Genomic DNA, 23,338 nt, shown 5'->3' with positions numbered 1-23,338 from the left:
GCTGTGGGAAGGCTAAAATTGGTTTCCAAATTATTCGAAGGAAACTGGTGTCAAAATCGTTGGTTATGTTGTGTAATCTGAGCAAAACCCCCAGATGAAAGTAGATTGGAAAAAATAAAATATAGCAGGCTAATTTGAAGATTGAAAACCTTAGGAAATGTTGGAAAACACCGGTAAACCTAAAGAATGAATACATAGCTCCATAAGGGGCTGGTCATTTCTCTTATTTCAGTTCTCTTTTCTTCTCTCGACAATCCAAGGAACATTAATGGGAATAATTTTCCCATCAGTCTCAATCACAATGCCTTCAGCTGTGTCTGTCAGTCTAGATGTGCTGTTTCCACATCACATCACGTCCTGGGTCTGGAGAAAGAACACTACAGCTGTGTTCACTCACCCATTTATTTGTCTCCATTGACCAGGTTTGCTCTCTCTACTACGTAACGCAGACAATAAATGCACAGCACTTCTCTATTTGGATCCAGATGGAGAGAAAGGTCAATAAATTGTGTCTGACAGCTGCTTGACTGCTCTGAGAAGACAGGGAGAAAAGGGGAAAGACATACAAAGAGAGAGAGAGAGAGAGAGACATGGATGAAGGGACAGAAGACCTGGACAAGTGATGGACTGACATAAGATGACGAGGACAGACAGGAGGAGAGAGAAGACACAGCGATTGGCAAGCTGTGCAAAGGTGCAAACAAATGCAACACAGTAAATGGATTCCAGGATAAACTGTGCACAAAAGTGTGTATGATTCATAACAAGAACACTTAACAAAGGAAGGATTCATCCTGTCTCAGCTGTCTATGATGACTCTTTTCACTTGGCCTTTATGTGAAGCCTTACTGAACAGCTATAAACAATTTTCCTTTCTGATGTCTTCGGCTGACACATCATACGATCTAGTTCTTTTTGAGCACCTCAAAGGTTAGCATTTTCCAGTCAGTCTTAAAACAACAGTCAGGGGTCCATATGTAGATTTAAACTGTTTAAGATTGCTCAGATGATTCCTCCTGCTCATACCGGCCATAAACAGGTGGACGCAGATCCATTCCTGATCTGATTCCAGTGGAAGAGATCGGGGCAAACAGTCCACAGTCCTTGTTCTGTGCAAGAATTGAAAAGTGTATCTGGCTTCACAGGCTGCACTACTCTACTCTCTACCTCATTCCTTTTATTCCCTTTGTCTTTTCACTTTGCCCAAAATGTAAATCAGCAGAGGACAGTATAGAAGTATACAACTGTGATATTCCACCAGACCCACGCACTGCCACCCTGGGTGGAACCTGACATATATTAGCCCTGCCCCACTTGCAACAAAAGACAATGCAAGAAGAAATATTTTAACTCTTAAGAAATCTAAGGATGTGCCTTCTTTTAAGAACTAGTTGGCAGAAATCACCAACTTGTAACACATGGAGAGAGTAAGATACAGTGTTTCCCTCAGCTCTGTAATCTGTGATGAAACATGGCAACCATTCAAGTCCTATTTATTGAGAATGGCCTAGTGTTTGCATGTATGTATAGATAGAACATTTGTGTTATGTACAGACATACATTCTGTAGTCGCTGGTCATACTACCTATGAGCTTCTTTTTTTGTACTGTTTATTTCTAGGTGACCTGCACTTGTATTCGTGTTGTTTGTATTAAAATCTGAAAATCTACAAATAAAATATTTTTAAAAGTGTATCAGAAGCTAATATGAGGCTTCAGCAGTCTGACTTAGACAAATCAACTTGTTGTTGTTGTTACTATCCCTCTATTATCTGTTGTTCTAAGAACACAAACTGTGGGAGATACCCACTTGCTTAATAAACTTCAAAATATATATTTGCACTAACGAGAACTGTGGGATCTTTTAATGACCAATGTAAACAAATCAAATGAATTTTGTTTCAGTGTGCATATGGGCATCTTAATATTGTTTTAATACAGGTGAAAAAATGTTTTAAGTCCTTTAAGTTGTTCATGCTGCACACACACATCAGAAGGTCCAGCGTGTAGGATTTAGGGGGGCAGAAATTATATATAATATAGTGAGTGTGTTTTCTTAAATGTATAGATCACCTGAAAATAAAAAATCTTGTTTTCATGACCTTAGAAGGAGTTATTTATATCTACGTAGGGAGCAGGTCCTCACCTCACCAAAGAAACCAAGTAGTGGCTCTAGATAAGGCCATTTGCAGCTTTGCATCAACCACTGTAGTTGCTGGCCATCTGTGACAACAGCGTCCAAAAAAAAATAGATTTTTCTAACGTGAAACTGCTTCACTCAAGTCTTTTTACCAGTTTAAATCACTTGGTCAGTTTGTTTTGGAGAGGAAGAGACCTCTGCGGATTAATCAGCTCCCAGTAAAAACCTCCTGAAAGTCTGGATTTTAATCTATTAACGAAAAAAGGTGAGCACACATTGGCAGATCCTGGGCAAGCAGCCGGTCTGTGACATGCTGAATAAAATAGCACTGGAGAAACACTGATTTGTAAAATAGAAAATGCTTGAGTCAGTGTTTTTACTGGTTTTGATCACCCATTTGTTCAGGAGAGGAGGAGATCTCCAGATAATTTGGCTCTCGCTGGTGGACACTGCAGTCCTCAATGCTAGATGCTTCTAAATCCCCCTGAATCTTACACACTGATTCTTCAAATTAAAACAATAAAAACTGCACAACAAAATGGAACATGGTACAATAGGAGAAAAGAGTGATTGTAGTATAAAAGTTTATATTTATAAATGATATATTTACAAAAGAAGTTGTACAGTTACGTTAGTTTCAATAGAAAAAGTTTAATTTTTTTAAAGGCATAACAACATGAATGAGAGAAACGTTTCCATATCTTTACATCATAATCTCATTAGTCAACATATTTCAGTCTTAAGAATATCATGGATTTGATAGATTCTTTATCACTGTGCACATCAATATTCAAAAATTTAAAAAAAAAAATAAAATAAACATATTATGTCAGTAGTACAATGGATCTTTACTAATAAACAGCAGTCATCACAACATGTCACTTCCATTTTATCACAGTCTAATAGTCACACTGACACATTCTAACATGAAATACATCAAATCCTAAAAGTTTCATTATAATATCCTTGAAACTCTAGTGGAACAAAAGTACTGCATCAGACAGGAGTAAGGCTGGTTAAATGCTGTACATTTGCTTCAGTCTGTATATACACTCGTACTTCCACCGAGTTTAAAGGTACACTATGCAGGATTGTCCATTACTGTTTATATACACACCAGCACAGTGAAAGTAAAAGCCAAAAGCCACATTCACTCTCATTTCACCTTGCTATTTTTGCATTTTTTCGGCACTGTGTCTCTGTCTGGCAGCTGGTTGCTACCTTTTTTTAAAGCCCTTACCTCACCTGAGTGCTGTGGGGGGTACACAGCCATAATAGTACCAAACATGGAAAATAAAAAGAATATAAGATACTACAGGTAGAGGGCAGAATATGTGCAGAAAAACACAGCGCTATACATTTCTAGAAGACTTAAGTAATGACTGAGAGGGTTTTTAAAGAAAGTCCTGCATAGTAAATCTTTAAGGAGCTCCCTCATACTTTTGTCAATTCAAGCAGGGAGGAATGAACAGTACACGTATTAAAAATCTTACAGCAATTTTCATTGTTGTCCTCTGTAGTATCAGTATGATCATTTACACACAATCTACAGTGCATTATAAGAAAACATATTTGCAGTGCCAGGCACATTCGGCACCCTAAGCAAGTTTCCTCTTTAGAAATGAACTCAAATATACAGCAACTGCCTATGTTGCCACAGAAGGCTCTGCTGCTGCATATTTATGAAAAAGATGACAAAGAGGTAAATGTTTTGTATGCAAAGATGATTTGACTACAGATTGAAAAAAAACTGGTTAAATGTATATTTCAAAGTTTTACAAAAAGCTGTATTTGTTTTCTTCATCACATCATTTAATTAACGACTTCACTTCTTTCATAATGTATGAGTATGAGTACAGTATGAACAGGTAAAGGAAAAACGGCACAAAATAGTTGTATATAATGGTACTGAAATCATGCAGATGAGCTTTTGCTAATGTACTGAAATGTGGAGATGAGCATCAAGGGATCACTACAGTACTTTTCCCCATCTCAGAGGGGTTCAGTCTGTCTCACACAAAGTGGCAGAGCCCTTCTTAAACCAGAAGCCTGGGAAGATTGGCTCTTTGAATTCAGCATGGAAGGTGTGTATGTGGCTCAGCTTTCCTGATGTGACACCGTAATAAGTCAGAGTACCACGTTCCCAGTCCAGAAACACTGCTATTTTGTGACAAAGGGGCACTTTGGGCTTTTTCTTAGTATCAATAGTTTTGGATTCCTTCCCATGTAATGGAATGTATCCAGACTTCGAGCAGAGCAGACTCCATGACACCTCATTGCATCCCAGGCCACCACTGCTGTCACATCCTCTACCCACTGCTTCATACGTCACTGCGATGCCGACTGTCCCTTCCCACTCCACCTCCCAGTAGCAGAGGCCTTTCAGGCCCTCCTCACAAATCACCTGCGACCTCTTAAACCTTTCAGTGTTTTCAGGTTGGGACACCTTCTCCTCCACCTTCACAGTTTTTACTTTTCTGTTCCCTTCAAACACAGAAAGCCTTTTGCCTGCTGTGTTTTCATCAAGCTTCAGGTGTACACCATCTGATAGAGAAACAAAACACACAATTTAGTGGGGTGTGCAGTTACAAGGCAAGGCAACATTTTAAAACAATTCATTTAAGAACTAGACAATAGAAAATATAAAGTTAAAGTGTACTAAGACAGGTATAAAATACAAGAATTTAACTTATAGCTCAATGTAAGGAATGTATAAATATTTGATTTAAGAAAAGGCAGTGGCAAACATAAAAGTCTTCAGCCTTGATTTTAAAGAAAATTTGGCAAAACACTGTTCCAACAAGAAGAACAAAACCAGGTGGCAGCCATCGCAGCCAACTGTGACCCAGTCTGTCAGCTGTGCCATGAGCTGTCCTTGGTGATATTGTCCTTCCCAGCTTCCTTACAATCAAGATGGCAGAGAAAATAACAAAAATGGTGTCTAATTCATCTCATATCATGCCTAACTTTAGGTAATCATAACATATCAGATATGGATCAGATGATCCGGTTCAAAATAAGACCAAATATTTCTATGTCAGTTTTTTAGACATGACGAAGGCCAAATTGTAGCCTGCAATAGACAGTAAGGCTTTATGTATTTAGCAGAGCTGATTTCCAGAAGACGTGACCCCTACCAGCCAGTTGAGAGCAGCGAGGAGTCAGTAGTCGATGATATAAAACAATCAATAAAACTGTTTTTTCAACAACTGTGAATCACCGCAACCATGACAGATCCTTGAGTATACAGTCATGCATGTGCACACAAAATATTTGATTGGTCCAGTGAGATGTGCTGCAGACAGACACGTGCATGCACACACAATACCAAACACATGATCCCAACTGAAATAATACTGACAATAGTAGTAGAAGAAGAAGAAGAAGAAGAAGAAGAAGAAGAAGAAAGTTAAAAATAATAAAGACTTACACTTTTTCATCCCTGGCTTTAACCGATGCGCTCCATCATGCTCCAAACTGAAAAAATGAAGATCACAAAAAGAAATGTTCAACTTCAATAGAACACAAATTAATAACTGCTATTTGGTGGAACAAACCACCTCCAAGCAACATCTGTATTTATTTATTCTTTTAATCACTTTTTGTGAGGGAAATTTGCTAGTGATTCGTAGCTTCTGCTGGGCTTGCATATGTTAGCATTAAGAGGTGGTGTAAAGTGATTTTTCAGCTTGTTGGACAGATTGTTTTTGTAAGAATTTGGTCACATTGTATGGAGTGTCACAATGTGTAACTCTGCCTTAACATGTGCTTTCTTTATCCTGATAGTGTACATGTTAATGCCAAGTGTAATGGGGACATTTTCTCTTCATAAGAAGGTAACTGAGTGTTTTGGTGACTAGCCTGCTACCTAATAAGATAAAAGACTTGGATTAGATTTTGTCTTTGTGTAGATGTAGTCAACTATTTCACTATAAGTGTACATATATAAATACACACCCTGACATCTTAACATACCAGAGAGTCTCCAGGTTTGTATTTGGATCTGCAGCTATATCAGAGAGCATCTTCTTCCCATCAGCTCCTGGGTGATTGTAACTGAGATCCAACTGTTTCAGTGTGGAGGCATTTTTGGACCTGAGAGCTGAAGCCAGGGATAAGCATCCTTTCTCTGTCACCTGACAACCTGACAACCTGCAGATCACACACACACACACACTCCTTACTTCAAGAAATGATTTTGCAAGTTTCACTTCATAGTTATCATGTTTTTAATGGTTATAATATTTGAGAAAATTGTTTCTACAAATTCAAAATACAGTAAAAGTAAAGTGCAAAAGTACTGATGTTGGAAAATAAAGGATATACCAAGTTCATGGCAGTGTAAAGGACAGAAGTCCATTAGTATCTATATCAGGACACCTTGTATTTATAGCACATATATGGCCATCTATCACAGAAAATCATGTTTAATCATTCATTTGCTAAAGTTTCTTTGTTGTCATTTAATTTCATAATAATGTGTTTCCTCAGCAAGAGTTATGTGGTAACATAGCTTCAGGTAGCGTTGCTATGGTTCCTTGCAGTTTAACTGATTTAGAAGGGTCATTTAATCTTTTTTGAAGTGTTCTGTTAAATTGAGAAAGTTTGCTCTGGCCAGTGGGCGGTGCTTGGTTTTGGCTCAACTGTTTTCAGTATGACAGCCAGGTCACAAGCTTGTCATTTTACAGCTAAACAGTACACTAAAATATGTTGAAACATGTTGATAAAAACATCTGAGGAGATAAAAGGCAATGCAGTAACAGAATCTTGATTCATATTTGATCAGCACTGTCTAGTTTGAGAGTTTGACTGCAGTTCATGAGCAGTGACTGACATGATTGACAGCTGCATTGGTGACTCTTCAGCTCTGACCTGTTTTTTTGTTCAGCTGTGGTGGATTTTAACAAATGCCATAAGAAGCGCTATGAGGAGGCAAAGGAACATGATTTTTTGTTTCCACAGATTATCTGTCTCATGTACATACCGTCTGAATATAAGTAAGTAGTTAGTAAGGACACATGATTTCTATAATTTTCTGTCTAAGCATTTTAAAATCAATCTAGATACAATCTGTATCTGCCAAAAAACTGATTTGGGCTGGCAGCATGAACAAGGACAGAGAGAGCTCAACTGTGTACATATCTTTAAACAGCTAGAATTGATTTTTAATAAGAAATAATTATTTATAAAGAAAGCAACACTGTTTACCTTTCAAATTCAGCTTCTAAATTGTCCTTAGTGCCTTACTTTCTTACTTTGGAGTCATTATTCTACACCAAAACTTTTGCCGCACTACACAATGGACTTTTTTCACTTTAGAATAACTTAAATACACTTAACAACCTCCCATTCTTGTTAATGACTGTTAGTGGGTTTCTGTCACTCACTATAAAATGCACATTAAATGTATTGTAAACTTACTTGAGAATCTCCAGTTTACAGTGTATACTCTGTAGACCAACAGCAAGCATCTGCACACCTGAATCCAGCAGGTCATTGTGACTCAGGTTCAGCTCTGTGAGATTACAGGATGCAGAGCTGAGGACTGAGGATGACAGACCGCTACAGGATTTCTCAGAGAGTTCACACCAACTCAGCCTGTAAAAACATTTGTAGGCATCTTTAATAAAGCTCCACTGAAGTCTCAACAATAAAAAAAGCGGTCTTTTGGCAAATATTTAGACATCATGGAAACTATGTTGTTCTCATGATAAGACAAACTCAATCACAGTACTATCACAGCACTAAGACACCAACAGTATCAGGTCATCCCACTGCAAAAAAGTGGATCCACTGATCAATTATCCCCCAATTTCTGAAATCTCTCTCTTTAAAAGATCCTGGAAACTCGCTTGACAGGCAACCATGTGCTGATCCAGAATATAACTCTCTAGCCACAGCAAATTTTTGACCTTCAGGGATAAATAAGGGGGTACCTCAAGGATCTGTGTTGGGTCCTTACTTATTAACAGTCTACACAAACAATATCACTCATTTCCTCAGCTCAAGTTACATCATGGTTATATTCTAGATTTAACATTCGTCAAACATCTGTTTAATCTCAAGACAAAATCTGTTTTATTATAAAAATGTCATTCATCTCCCTGCCACCCATATATTTATGGTAACAAAATTAAAATTGTTCAGTCATATAAATACCTGGGATTTTGGCAACAAACCAGTCTCACTTTTAAACAGCACATCAAGCAATTGGCATAAAAACTAAAGATAAAAATGGGTTTGGAAAATGACTGTATACAGATTCTGTGCCAACTAGGTCATTATTTAACAACTGAGCTTCCACTGGTAGGCTCACCCAACTGATGACAAGTTTCACCATGTGTATGGATAAAACATGGGCCCAACTTGTAGTCCCGTTAATCACATGACCAGACACACAAGGGGCCTAAATTAAGCAGATTTTTAGAGTCTTTGCAATTACTAAAACAAGACTTATTACAGCCCATTGTTAGCCGACTTGAGGCCCTCTTGGAAACTGCAACCCAGGTTTAGTTTGGAAATAAATAGATATACTTTGTATGTAGTGCACTGCAAGATAACAATCATATTTGTAATTATATATTATATTTATAAGAGAGCATTTAAAAGTACTTACAAAGCAATTTTGGAGACTTTGACCACCGGCAACATTCCAAGAAGAACTTTCTCTGATTTCAGGTACTTTTTTAGATCAAACACATCAAGCTTGTCATCTGATGTCAGCAGCACAAAAGTCAGAGCTGACCACTGGGAGGTAGAGAAATTTTCAAATGTGACGTTTTCTGAGCGCAGGTACGTTTTCACTTCCTCAACAAGAGAGTGGTCATTCAGCTCGTTCAGACAGTAGAAAAGATTGCAATTCTTATCAGCATCACTGTTCTCTTCTCTGATCTTTTCTTTGATGTACTGAATGGTGTCATCGTTGATTTCTTTATTGTTTTCTGTTTTCTTCAGCAGCTCTTGCAGTAGATTCTGATTTGTCTCCAGGGAGAGGCCTAGCAGGAAGCGGAGAAACAGATCCCAGTCTCCATTTTGGCTATCCAAAGCCTTATCCACCGCTGTCTTGTAGAAGTCTGCAGCAGGCAAGCCTTCAACTGGTGAAGCAGGCACGGTCAGCAGATTTTCACCTGTGTTGTTGAATGTGTGAAAGACATAAAAAGCTGCCAGGAACTCATGGATGCTCAGATGGACAAAGCAGAACAATTTCTGTTGGCGCGGCCCAGGGCCCTCTCGTGTGATCTGAGTGAATAATCCAGAGAAGACTGCAGCTTTTATGATGTCAACACCGCACTCAGTCAAGTTTTCCTCAGTGAAGACAAGGTTTCCTTCCTGTAGCCCTTCAAATGCCAGTTTCCCCAGAGACATGATTGTTTCCTTGTTCCTGGTATTCCAGCATGAATCTGTTTCAGAGCCGTCGCCTGTTTCATCCTCACCATACTTCACATTAGCCTGTCTGCATTGCAAGACAAGAAAGTAAATGTACATGTCAGTGAGAGTCTTGGGCATTCTTTCTTCTTGGTTTCTGTTCACAAAGTCCTCCAGAACGTTTGCTGTGATCCAGCAGAAGACAGGGATGTGACACATGATGTAAAGGCTCCTTGATTTCCTGACATGGGACACGATTTTCTCAACCATATCTTTATCACTGAATCTCCTCCTGAAGTACTCCTCCTTCTGCTCATCATTAAATCCTCGCACCTCTGTCACCCGGTCAACTTTATCAGCAGGAATATTGTTGGATGCTGCAGGTCGGGAGGTGATCCAGATTTGAGCTTCCGAAAGCAGATTTCCTTGAATGAGGTTTGTCAGCAGAACATTCACTGAGGTTGGCTTTCTCATGTCTGTCCAATTATTACTTTCATTGAAGTCAAGCCTGAGGCGACATTCATCGAGACCATCAAGGACAATCAGAATTCTGTACTTGTTATAGTCCGTTATTTCGGATGTCATCATAGCTGGACAAAACTGGTGAATGAGATCCTCCAAGCTGTGCTCTTGCTCTTTTCTCAAATTCAGCTCCCGGAAAGAAAGTGGAAACATATAAAATACATCCCCGTGGTCCTCATCCTCAGCCCAGTCCAGCATGTACTTCTTCGTAGCAAATGTTTTTCCGATGCCTGCCACTCCCAACGTTAGCACTGTTCTAATTTTTGGTTTATTTTCCCCAGACTGTTTGAAGATCTTGTTATATTTTATTGATGTTTCTTGTCCCTCTGGTTTGAACTTTGCACCTTGAACTAGTCTGATCTCATTCTGAACATTGACCTCTCCTCTCTCTCCCTCTATGATGTAGAGGTCTGTGTAGATTTCGTTTAGAAGAGCAGAGGTTTTCTGCATATCCATCCCCTCAGGAACATGGGTAAATTGCTCCTTCAGCTGAGATTTGAGCATGTGTTGACTTGCAACATCAGGCTTACCTGTAGGAAAATATGATTTTTAAGTTATGTTGGACAGAAATTAGACAATAGTTCAGATAAATTGCTTGAGGTGCAATCATAGTGCAGATCATCAAATGGAAACCATAACATCAAGAATTAAGTTGTTGTTTTGTATTTGCTTTGATTAGGTGCACACTGGCCAACTAAAACTGAAGCAGGGCTTGAAACACTTGAGAAACAGCCTAAAAGAGGCTGAATATGAGCAATGTGGTTTTATATTTTATTTTATTATTTTTTTTTATTTTATCCTTGGTTAAATTATAGGTGCTTGCTCCAATGACTGGAGGCAACTGGATGAATATGTAATAAAAAAAAATGTGTTATTAAAAACAGCTATGTTCCAAACCAATCCTAAGGATTGGAACTGAGGCTGTTCCGTAAATATTTTAATGGACTTTTGTCAATCAACTTCCAAACATTTCTTTACTGTACTCTTCTTTATGGCAGCCTACAGTGCCAGAATTAGCTGCATACCCAAAGAAAAAATTACAGTATGTGAATGTGAAAATTTCTTCAGCTACTCCACTGTGAGTTTGACAGTGAGGTTCGCAAAATGCGTATATTCGCTAAGGATCAGGATCTCAGTTTTCATTCCATGGTAGTTTTGAGCCTTTTTGCTGCTACATGGCCACTGTTTTATTTTGACTAAGACCTTTCAGATGTGTTGGGTTTGATTGCACCCCTATTTCTTCAGTTTCCATTAACAGCCTTCATCCCCACCCATAAGCTTACATCGTATTTCTGTCATCCTGTTGACAGGTGCATCAGGCAGCTTCTTTCGGGAGGTCATCCAGAGCTGGGCAGAAGGAAGCAGGTCTCCTCTGATGAGGTTTGTCAGTAGCACATTCACTGAAGCTGGCTCTCTGACATCAGTCAAGGTCTTCTTGTTGTCAAAGTGAAGAGGAGGCTGATACGCATCCAGTCCATCCAAAACAAATAAAACTTTGAGATGTTCAAAGTTAGAGATCACAAATTCTTTGGTTTCCTTGAAGAAATGATTAAGAAGTCCCATCAAACTGACTTTTTCTTCTTTTATCAAACTAAGCTTAGAGATGTGAAGTGGAAATACAACTGCCTCTTCTTCTTTTCCATATATCCTTGCCTTTGCTGCACCTAGCAACCAAGTTAAAATTGACTTATTGTCATTTCTGGCCCACTCTTTTATGAATTTCTGCACATGGAAAGATTTCCCAATCCCAGCTTTTCCAGTGGTCAGCACAGTTCTGATCTTTTGTCCTTTTCCGTCTTTGAAGATATCAGATACTGAGTTCACTTGGATCACTGACTTTGCCGCAGGACATCCATTTTTCTCTTCATCATTGACCTCACCACTTCTGTCTTCTCTAATGATGTGTTCTGTGTTTTTCTGGTTAGGATGATTTAAGTCTTCATCTTGAGTGATTTCTTTAAGAAATCTTTCTCTCAATGCTGACACCAGCTTCTGCCGTCGCTTTGAGGTCTCTGAAACAACAATAAAGTCACTGATGATGGACAGAAGCAGCATGAATCAGTTATCTTTCAGTATCATAACAGTGATTGTTTTGAACATAGACAGCTATAAATCATTTATATTACAACACAGTTGTAACAGATAGTCACACATTTTAAGGTAAACTATCTTTTAAAATAGTCACTTTTGTTGTGACACATTGGTTCTCAATGAGAGGAAGTGAATAGAGTTTATAAAATATTTTCTTGTTTGCAGCTTTGCTGTATTATCTGACCAAATTTCCCAGTTTAAGAAAAACATTAAAACATGAAGCAGATTAATACAGAGTATGAGCTATGAAAATCTGTTTCCTACCTCGACATTCTGTCACTTTGTTAATATATTCAGGAGGAATCTTATCAACTCCTGAGGGTTGAGAGATGATCCAGAGACGAGCAGTGGGAAGCAGTTTCCCCTTGATGAGGTTTGTTAGCAACACATCCATCGTGGCTGGCTTTTCCATATCGGTCATCTCTTTGTTGTTTGCAAAATCCAGAGGGAGTTCGCATTTTTCCAAGCCATCAAGGACAAAAGCTACTTTACATTTGTCATACTTGTAAACTCCTTGTTCATCATTGATGGAATGACGCAGCAGATCTTTCATGGCTTGAACTTTGTCTCTTTTTGAATTCAGCTCACTGAAGTTCAATGACACTATCAAATCTATCTCTTTGTTGGAGTTTCCTTTTGCCCAGTCCACCATAAACAAACTTGTTTGAAATGTTTTACCAATGCCAGCCACTCCTTTCATTAGTACTGTTCTTACTTTCTTTTTCTTTACACCAGAAAATAATTTCTTAAAGGTTTGTGCTTTAGCTTCCTCGCTTTTGTCAGCTTGTATCTTGTAGATTTCTGTGTCGGTGTCCGGTCTAAGTTTCTCTTCATGCTGAGTGAGGATTCTCTTCTTCAGGTCTGCTGTGAGTTTGTCTTTGACTTCTTTGTCTAAAGAAATGATAAAGCACACACACACACACACACACACGGATGGATGGATGGATGGATGGATGGGTGGGTAGGTAGGTAGGTAGGTAGGTGTGTGTGTGTGTGTGTGTGTTCCTTGTTCCAGTACCTTGCTTCATTTTCTTGGAGGCACTGCTTGGATAGAAAAAAGACACATTTACTGTGACAAATAATAATGTTTTGTATACTACACACTACTATATACACTTGTGTTTGAGATGAAATGCATCTCTTGTGCTTCACCTTTACACTACATAATTTTGGCATAGCATTACTTTGTCTTTTTATCTGTTATAGGTGTAACAATATTTATGCACATGTTTTCCTACCTTGACTCAGGCATGAAGTTGAGGGGATCATCCTCAGAATTGTTGCTGGGTGCAGGAGAGACAGGATCATTTCAGTGATTTCACAAAAACAAACATTTTAAATGTGTGACATTATTGTTGAGCTTCAAGGTGGGAAGTAATTATCTTACTACTCTGACTTGTCGTTCTCTTTAATAGAGTTTCTCTCTGTCTTTGACTCACTCAAGCCTCATTCCCACCGTATGGTACAGCTCAGCTCAACCCCGTTCGACTAGCTTTTGGTATCAAGCGGTGTTGTAACCAAGACCACTTGAATTGAGAGTCATGACCAAGACAAGTAGAACTAGCTGCGGTGAGACAGCCACTCAACCTTGCAGCATATATTTCCCAGTGGTCACTCATGGTACTTCAGCGAAAAAATCCCCTGCTGCCCATGGAAGTAAACCCAAAAGCTAGAAAACTTTTTTGGCGTGTGCTGCAGGTGAGCTACTCCATTGGAATTAATAGGCACCATTGTGGCACCCAGTATCTAAATTAGTTTTTATTAAAATGTATGGCTGCGGCCTGCAGTAAGGCAAAGCTGAACAATCCAGCCCCGCACACATCCAGTGGGTCACTAATACTGCATTTATAATAAATGGGAATTTCAAAAGCTTGTCAATGTCTTTGTATTTAACTTGCTGCATTCGTGACAATCCCAAAGTGTAAGATTTCATTCATTATGTTCTTTATAACTTACACAAATGATATATACATTTCTCAACTGTCAGAAAATATGCATACCATTTTCAATGCTTTGTCAATCTTTCCAATATAGTATCTCTGGTTGTTTAATATGAGTTTTGCATCAGCGTGATGAAGTAATTTAATCTATAAAGTATTTCATTTTTTGGAGTAGCCAAAAACAGGCATGCATATCTGGCTGCTCTGGGTTTTCTTTTTTTTTTTCATAAAATGTATTATATCACAAATGTAAAAGTATATTGATAAAGTCCTTAAAATGTTCAGGACAGTTGCTGTGCAGCACTTGCAGGACACACAATGTAAACAAAAAACCCACTGAATGCTAAATAAGTTGTTTACCTCTGGGAACCATTTGTCGTGAGGAGGAAAAAATAGAATAGCAGTAGAAGAATCTGGTTTGATTTACCTTCAAAATGTAATTCCATATTTCAGTTTTGGTGTGACAGGGTCACAAATATGTTAATGCATGTTGCATGTTTTATTTGAATTTCAATTTCTTATGTGAATGAATTATTTTGTTATTGTTTAATCCTTTGGGTTTGCTTTTAATGTATTTATTGAGGTGTCTGTTTTAAATATTGGACTCTGCATAGATAAACTGAACTGTGCAATGTATTATTGATGAACTTTTGAAGACCTGTGTGAGTTGTGGGTTAGTTATAATCAAGTAGGCTACTGTATACACCACTATTTTAAAATGATCATCTTTGATAACTGAGAGTTTTATATTTCATGTAAATATTTTAGTTATAACAGCTAAATGCACTTGACTGAACTTTGAACTAATGTTTGGTGTGATATTGATGATCTTATTGAAGTCCTGTGAAAGTTATTGGTTAGTTATAGTAAAGTAGACAAGTTAGACAGTTTTTTTTTTGTTGTTGTTGTTTTTGTTTTTGTTTTTGAATAACGCATATAATGTGAGAATCTGTTGGTGCCCAGATATTTAACAGGATTTATTCTGGCCCCTATTCAAAAAAGTTTGGACCTTGTTTATATATATTATACCATGAATAATATATATAATACGTAATATGTTTATATTATACCTCACTGTTTCGATGTTTTCCCTATAAGCTCAATTCATGTGAATGTCTTCTAGCAAGAACTGAGCTCCACTTGTTTACATAAACTCAAATGTCAATATCACCACGATCCTACAATGAACCTCTTTATCTTAGATTTGGCATACATGGTAAAAATTGAGCCCGTTTCTGATCATAATTACAAGTGGACCAAATTTCAGCGTTGTTGTGCATTGTTTGCCGTGATACAAATCATGACCCAATAAAATGCTGCTTGATAAACTAATCCAAAGGCATTGCAGAGGTGAATTCAATATTTGGGATTTTTCCTTTGTCTTCTACAAGTTAACAAAAACTTGAAATACAATTCCAAGTCCTCTTTCCCTGAGATAGACAAGACCAAGTAAAAATGTGGTCAAATCCTGGACAAGACTAGCCTGGAAATCCAGACCCAAATCTAGAAAGATTTAGGGTCTGGCTATGAGTACTGAAAATGGCCCAACTCGAGGGGCAGCACCAAGCATGCATTTGAAAATATCACTGCACTCAATTAGATAACACTACGACCAATCAGAACAATACGTATGACGTATTGAGGGGTGACATATACGCTTAGCTACCAGCGGAACTAACTGGTAGATTAGACTCTTGCCGTATCCGTCTAACTCGTTCATTGTAGCAGACAAAGCCGTTTCAAACAACTGGTGTTCATCCGTAGCCATCTTGCAATGTTTACTGACTGATTCTGGACTTCGTCGTCGCAGCGCTGTCGTCATATGTTTAGCTCGCCTCTGGCCCGCCTATATCAGATACACCGATGTGATTGTTGCAGCTCGGCTCCAATGGCATGGGTAATGAGCATCATTACTGATTGCCAGAGTGACTCGCTGAGCAAATTCAAATTGTGCTCTCGCGAGAACTCTGAATTTCCAGGGTAGGACAAGACTGAAACCTTCGAAAAGTGGCCTCAGTACTTCAACGCTGCTATCCATAACTTTTGCCAGATGGAAAACTAAAAAGAACTAGTAGTAGTCAAGAACTAGTGAGTAGAGCTGTACCATGCAGCGGAAAAGAGGCAAAACATCCAACATAACCAAAATGTCCTACCCCAGTTCTCCTTCACTTTCCATTGAAACATTGCTGGATACCGGGGAAACTGGTCTCTTTTCCTCAAGCGGCCTTTAAAACACATTTAATATTCTTTTGCATTGCCAAACAATAAAACTTGTAATAAGTTCACAATATTTTTTAACTTCAAGATGACATTTGCAGTGTATTTTCTCCTTGTCTCTGAATCTCTCTTTATGAAAACACCAACATAACCAAAATGCCTTACCCCAGTTCTCCTTTACTGAAGCTTGGAGGTTCACCCTTGGACCTGTCACTTTTCATGGAAGCATTGCTGGGTGCAGGAGAACCTTGTCTATCATCCTCACGTGGCCTTTAAAACACAGTTAATATGCTTTTGCATTGCCAAACAATAACACTTGTAATATCTTCACAATATTCTTGAACAAGATGACATTTGCAGTGTATTTTCTCCTTGTCTCTGAATCTCTCTCTCTGAAACCATGAGCATATCCAAAATATCTTACCGTGGTTCCTATTCTCTGAAGCTGGGAGGTTCACCCTTGGACCTGTCACTTCTCATGGAAACATCACTGGGTGCAGGAGATACTGGTCTTTTTGGCTCAAGCAGTCTTTAATACAGATTACAGTTACACACTTTAACATTTATTAGATCTTTAACAACTGTATCTTTACATTACTATTGGGCTTCAAGTTGTAATTTACAGTATATGTCATTATACGTTAGTCTCTCTTTTCAATTATTTTATCAGTCTTAGAAGGCACCAACATAACCAAAATATCTTACCCCAGTTCTCCTTTACTGAAGCTTGGAGGTTCACCCTTGGACCAGTCACTTTTCATGGAAACATTGCTGGGTGCAGGAGATACTGGTCTTTTTGGCTCAAGGCATCTACAGATTACAATCACGCACTTTAACACTTTTAACATCTTTAATATCTCCATCTTTACACTATTATTGAGCTTCAAGTTGTAACTTACAGTATTTGTCTTTCTATGTCACTTAGTCCTGGAAATAACCTCACCCAGTGCATCAATGATGTTAGGTGCTGGATGACCAAAAACTTCTTACAACTTAATGATGACAAAACTGAAATTCGTTGGTCCAAAAGCTTTAAGGCAGCAGATTAGTTCCCTACTGACTCCTCTTTCTGTGAAACCTAGTGAGCATGTCAAGAATCTAGGTGTTATTATTCTGAACTACTAACGCAAGTTCCCTGCTGGCGCAAGCTCTGCTGCGACGGCTCAGTCGGTGCTCTTACTGTTTGTATAGTTTACGTTTGTTATTTTTGTCTTTTGTGTAAAACAAACCGTACCAAGGCTGCATCATGAACAGGACAATATATATTTGGATTATTGTCATCATCCTATGGATTATCAGTGATTGTGCTGTTTGGAGCGCCAACTACAACAACGGAGAAGCTGAGCATGGACTCACCTACTCCCGGGAAAGCCTCCTACTCCTGCAGAACTCCATCCACTGTTCACTGAATCCAGACACCGTAATACCATCTGAGATCAGAGCCAGTCTGAAGAGGAAAAGAGGTAGGCAAGGAGGGGTCCGCTGCAGACTCAGGCGGCGTCCCTACAGACCTCCACTACCCTCCATCATTCTCGCCAATGTCCGCTCTTTGAGAAACAAAATGGATTTGCTACACGCTAAGTGCCTTATGGGCTCCTCTTTTAGGGAGGCGTGTGTCCTTGCTCTGTGCGAGACATGGCTGGACGGCTCTTTCCCAGACAGTGAGGTTAGCCTTGATGGCTTCAGGATCATACGGGCCAACAGATCTGAACACTCAGGGAAAGTTAGGGGCAGGGGTGTGTGTATGTTTGTCAACTCTTGCTGGTGTACTAACATCAAGATACACAGTACGATCTGCAACCCAGACCTGGAGTTGCTCACCCTGTCAGCCCGAGCTTTCTATCTCCCCAGTGAGTTCTCGACTGTTGTGTTTACTTGTGTGTATGTTCCACCAAGCGCCAACGTGAAGGCAGCAGCCGAGCAAATAGCGCAAAACGCACACGCTATGCTTAGCAGGTATCTACTTCCTGTTTACAAGCAGCAGCTGAAACAACACAGACCAGTGACGCGCAGCACACCCCAGTGGACAGAGGACACCATTGCACGTCTCCAAGGCTGCTTTGCATGTACCGACTGGGAAGTCTTTGAGGGAGAGCTGGAGGAGCAAACTTCAGTCATCACAAGCTACATCAAATTCTGTATAGATACCCTGATACCAGTAAAGACTATAAGAACTGATCCCAATTCAAAACCTTGGATCACTCCAAAAATCCAACACCTGTTCAAAAAGAAGAATGATGCCTTCAGACAACAGAACTCCACAGCACTTAAGATTATTAATCAGGACATTAAAAATGAGATAATCAAGGCTAAGTTAAATTATAAACTCAAACTGGAACAGGAATTTGCAAATATGAACACAAAACAGGCCTTTCAGCGAGTCAGAACTCTCACAGGACAAGCCACCAAGCAGACCACCTGCGCATCAGAACCCATAACCTTTGCTAACGACCTTAATCATTTTTATGCCAGATTTGACACATCTGATTTTTCAGCAGAGTGTGCCAGCCCCACCAGGAGTTGGACTACGAGACCCTCCTGACAGACCGGGATGTCCATCTCCAGCTCACCAAGTACAAACCAAACAAGGCTCCTGGGCTGGATGGCATTCTAGGTCGGGTTCTGAAAAGCTGTGCCCTGGAATTAACCTCCGTCCTCCACTCCCTCTTCATCCGATCCCTCTGTACCTCCACAGTCTCAGGTATATGGAAAACATCAACCGTCATCCGTGTTCCAAAGAAGTCCCACCCATCAGAGCCAAATCACTACAGGCCTGTGTGTCTCACCTCCATCATAATGAAATGTTTTGAGAAATTGGTTCAAATTATCATCCTGCCATATGTTGTCCCCACAGCTAGACCCCCACCAGTTCGCATACAAACAAAGGAGAGGTATAGACGATGCAGTGGCCACTCTCCTGCACCATCTGCTTCAACACCTGGACTCCCCCCATAACTACGCCAGACTACTCCTCGTTGATTTGAGTTCTGCCTTTAATACAATACAACGCCACCAGATGATCCAGAAACTACAGTGCCTCCACGTTCCATCTCCACTAATACACTGGATCCACAGCTTCCTCTCCGACAGACCCCAGGCAATGAGGGTCGGCCAGTCCCTGTCCTCCACCATCACGCTCAATACTGGTGCTCCGCAGGGGTGCGTGCTCAGCCCATTCCTCTACACCCTCTACATGAATGACTGTCAGAGTCCTTCCCCCACCACATTTTATTTTAAATATGCAGATGACACGGCCATTCTTGCATTGCTGAACAATAACAACTCCTTCGCTGCCTACCAACATTCCATTTCCCATTTCAGCAGATGGTGCGACAATATCTCCCCCTCAACATCTCCAAAACCAAAGAACTGACTATCAGCCCTCCCAAAACCCTGGCCCCCCTTCCCAGTCTCCCAGTGTCTTCATCATCGGGGAGAAGGTGGGGGAGGTGGAGTCTTCCAAATATCTCGGCATCACACTGGACAATAACCTCAGCTTCAATCAACACACCACGGACATTTATAAACACTGCCAACAGAGACTCACGGCTATACGCAAACTCCGACACCTGTCTGTTCAACCCCAACTCCTCCTTCTGTACTGCAGCATTGTTGAGCCGGTTCTGTTGTATGGTGCCATCTGCTTCTTCCCCATGCTCATGGTTGTTAATAGAAACAAACTCTTGAAAGTGACCCATCTGGCAAGCAAAATCATTGGCTTAACTACTCCTAACCTATCTGACAGTGTCACCTCATCTCTGACACGTAAAGCACTTAGAATCACACAGGACCCTGACCATCCACTCCACCAATACTTCATTCCCCTCCCCTCCAGCCGTAGGTACAGGGTACCTCTGTGCAAAAAAGCCAAGTTCAATAAGAGTTTCATTCCTGCAGCTATACGTGCCCTAAATGTATGAATAGCATCTGTCTGACAGTGTTCCAGCCTGTGGTGTGTTTGTATGTCTATGTAATTGTTAACGTCATGTAACCCCCATTTGTCTGTTGATGTTTTTGCACTGACTGTAAAAAGAATTTCCTTGCAAAGGACTAAATAAACTAAACTAAAACATTATTGACACTGATCTTAATTTTCAGAAGCATATTTCCTCCATATCCAAGACTGCATTCTATCATCTTAGAAACATAACTAAAGTTAGATCATTTATATCCCTCTCAGATGCTGAAACGTTGGTGCATGCTTTCATTTCAAGCAGGCTGGACTACTGTAATGGACTTTTTGCAGGAATAACAAAACAGGCACTTTGCAGGCTCCAGCTTGTTCAGAATGCTGCAGCTAGAGTGATAACCAGGACCAAAAAATATGAGCACATCACTCCCATTTTAATTTCTCTTCACTGGCTTCCCGTGAAGCAAAGAATTGATTTTAAGATTTTGCTTATTGTTTTTAAAGCTATGAATGGTGTAGCTCCACCTTATATCAGTGACATGCTGGCTGAGTACACACGCCAGATAGATTCCTGCAATCTGGAAGTAGAGGCCTTTTCACTATTCCAAGAATATATTCTAGATCAGCTCATGGTGCTTTTAGTCACTATGGTCCGATTCTTTGGAATTCCTTACCACAAGACTGCAGGTCTATTACATCAACATCCACTTTTAAACGCAGGTTAAAAACACATCTTTTTTCACAAGATTTTACTTAGACGTGTGTGTGGTACAAACCAGCTGTACCATTATTTTTGTATTATTGTTAATATCATGTTTCTACCCTTGTATTATGCAATGTCGTTGTTGTTATGTGTTTGTTTTTATAAGTATGTTGTGTTTATTTTAAGCACATTGAGCTATGCTTGTCATATGAAATGTGCTATACAGATAAATTTGACTTGACTTGACTATGTCAGTCTCTCTTTTAAATTATTTTATCTGCTTATGAAAGCACCAACATAATCAGAATGTCTTACCCCAGTTTTCCTTTACTGAAGCTGGGAGGTTCACCCTTGGACCAGTCACTTTTCATGGAAGCATTGCTGGGTGCAGGAGAAACTGGTCTTTTTGGCTCAAGCCATCTTTAACAAAGATTACAAATACAAACTTTAACACTGTCACATACATCCCCTCTGTCCCCATCTTCAGTCACATTCCCACATCAAGACCATTAACTGCCATGCCCTACCTGTCCACTAACTGTTACCACCTGTATCTGCCTGTTACCTACAGCATAATTCGGTTTTCTTGATGCCTGGAAGTTTCACTATAAATCACTGAAATGCCCTGGCTGTCTGCATTTGGGTCCTTCCCTTGTTGCCTCTCTCCCTTACTGCACCATGACAGAACGACCTGACCAGCCATGCAGCAGACGAGCAATTTTATGTGGTGGAATGAGCATGCAACAGACAAGATATTATAAAGTGTAGTCTAGGCTTTTAGATAATGTGATTTCTTTCTCATGACACTGAAATCACTATACTTCCCTAGATAGGATGATATGACGCAAAATACATTATTCACTTATGGCAGATAGTAAAATGGCATTTTTGTGAACGCTCCATTTCTGAAAATGATCAGGGCCAAACACTGTACAGGTGTACAAAGTTTCATGCTTTTATGAAAGAAACAAAACATTTACTTACTTGCCAGTTGATGTGGCCTCAACCTGTTCCTGAGACATGTTGGTTTTAGAGGCAGATTGATCTGTTTTCTGCTCTCCACTGAGGCTGAAGACAGTAGTTCTATCTTCTTCCTTTGTTACAGAATTGCATTATTTCCAGCTACTTGTCTTTCTTTAGCAGAGTTTCCCAGCTGTAGTCGCATATGCTTTTTAGATAGGTTTTAAGGCAGTCTCCCCTCGCACTGACTCTTGTTCCATCAACCAGAGCAGAATTTCCTTCAAAAATATAAAAACTCATTCAGTTCTGACTTACAGATAACAGCAACACCAGATAAAAGTCTACGAGTATGATTTTATGACTTCCTCTCAAGTTACTGCCGTAGGGCAAAGTCAGTGGTTAATGATTAATAACATCAATGATATGACTGTAAAATGTGGACATTCCCCTTGATATGCAAGTACACAGCAAATATGGTGTGATAATGATTACAATGAAATGCCGGACCTACAATACCGCAAAGTTTTTTAATTTTCATTTCTCTTTGTGAATAATACAGTAATTATTCTTCTTCTTTCTTCATAGAGAGTAATGTAGGCACATGACACCTGCCAAAACATCTAGCCCTTCCTACAGCTAAATTCAATGCTATGTACATGTAAATGATAGGCATGTGACTATAAATACAAGTACAAAAGAAATAAGCACCACAAAGGTAAACACAAAGGAATGTGAGCACATCCTCAGACATCATCAGGTAATTATCACTAATCCAAAATGTATAGATATGAATGAATGAATAATCTTTATTTTGGTTACATACATCTGGAAAAACAAATATTATTATTATTATTATTATTATTATTATTATTATTATTATGGGCAATTTGTATGCAAGCACGAGGCCACCATGTAGGACATAAAGGCTGACAGCTTGTCCAATCTAAAGAAACAAGCAGGCCAATATGATAGCAAGATACCAGATTGTACACACATTAAAGTACACAATTAAGTACACAAGTTGCATCAGTCTTACCAGTACAGGTGCAGTTAAAATCCTTCAGCTGTTTCTAATTCACACATCTGTTTTCCTCAGTGCAGGCTGCACACTTGTAAAGGCAGAGCGGACAGCTACACCTTTACTTTCGTTTTCAGTCAGCAGTAAATGCCTCTCCCCCCTCAGAGCTACTGAGCTTACCTGATGATAATATACGGAAATAAGTCATTAATGCATATGAGATATACAGGTGTATGAGCATGCAGCTTGTGCTTTATTTATTATTTTTTATTTCCTTATATGTGTCATTGTTTACACCCTGTGAAGTATTTTGTAACTTCTGTTTTAAGACTCCTTGACCAATCACAAGTTGTGTTACTGGGAGGTGACCATGCAGCTAAACCATGGGGGATGACAATGTCACTCTGTTGGGTGGACAGATGGTTTACCACTTTACTCCAAACTGAAGTAACCACGAGATGATTTGTGGGTCT

General features: G+C 39.5%; 1 protein-coding gene across 7 annotated transcripts; it reads right to left on the bottom strand.

Annotated features, from left to right (window-relative positions):
- Positions 1-2,765: 2,765 nt before the first annotated feature.
- On the bottom strand, positions 2,766-23,017 carry LOC117257880 (uncharacterized). Of its 7 annotated transcripts, none has more exons than XM_078170182.1 (14): positions 22,884-23,017; positions 21,872-22,125; positions 21,203-21,307; positions 16,980-17,084; positions 16,211-16,282; positions 13,356-13,400; positions 13,136-13,161; positions 12,382-13,008; positions 11,310-12,038; positions 8,756-10,556; positions 7,561-7,737; positions 6,115-6,291; positions 5,570-5,616; positions 2,766-4,683 (listed from the first exon to the last, which is right to left on the bottom strand). In XM_078170182.1, the coding sequence occupies exons 2-14, from the start codon at positions 21,907-21,909 to the stop codon at positions 4,142-4,144; spliced, it is 4,491 nt and encodes a 1,496-aa protein (XP_078026308.1). In that variant the 5' UTR covers positions 21,910-22,125; positions 22,884-23,017; the 3' UTR covers positions 2,766-4,141. The 7 variants fall into 7 exon arrangements, with proteins under 7 accessions (XP_078026308.1, XP_078026310.1, XP_033484142.2 ...); XM_078170184.1 differs by having other exon boundaries at positions 13,136-13,158; XM_033628251.2 differs by lacking the exons at positions 21,872-22,125; positions 22,884-23,017 and adding exons at positions 16,440-16,544; positions 16,699-16,803 and having other exon boundaries at positions 21,203-21,237.
- Between the last annotated feature and the right edge of the window lie 321 nt (positions 23,018-23,338).

The sequence above is a fragment of the Epinephelus lanceolatus genome, chromosome 8 (assembly GCF_041903045.1).
Source record: "Epinephelus lanceolatus isolate andai-2023 chromosome 8, ASM4190304v1, whole genome shotgun sequence".
Classification (NCBI taxonomy): domain Eukaryota; kingdom Metazoa; phylum Chordata; class Actinopteri; order Perciformes; family Serranidae; genus Epinephelus; species Epinephelus lanceolatus.
Note: the sequence above shows the minus strand (reverse complement) of the source record. Positions and strands in the feature narration are given on the sequence as shown.

Bases quoted from the DNA above. Each gene is read 5' to 3' on its own strand.
- LOC117257880 (XM_078170182.1), bottom strand. From the start codon at position 21,909: ATGTCTCAGGAACAGGTTGAGGCCACATCAACTGGCAA. The intron at 17,085-21,202 runs GTAAGACATTCT...TGTAATCTGTAG, and splicing joins TTCAGTAAAGGAAAACTGGG to ATGCCTTGAGCCAAAAAGAC. The intron at 6,292-7,560 runs GTAAGTTTACAA...TGTGATCTGCAG, and splicing joins TGTAAACTGGAGATTCTCAA to GTTGTCAGGTTGTCAGGTGA.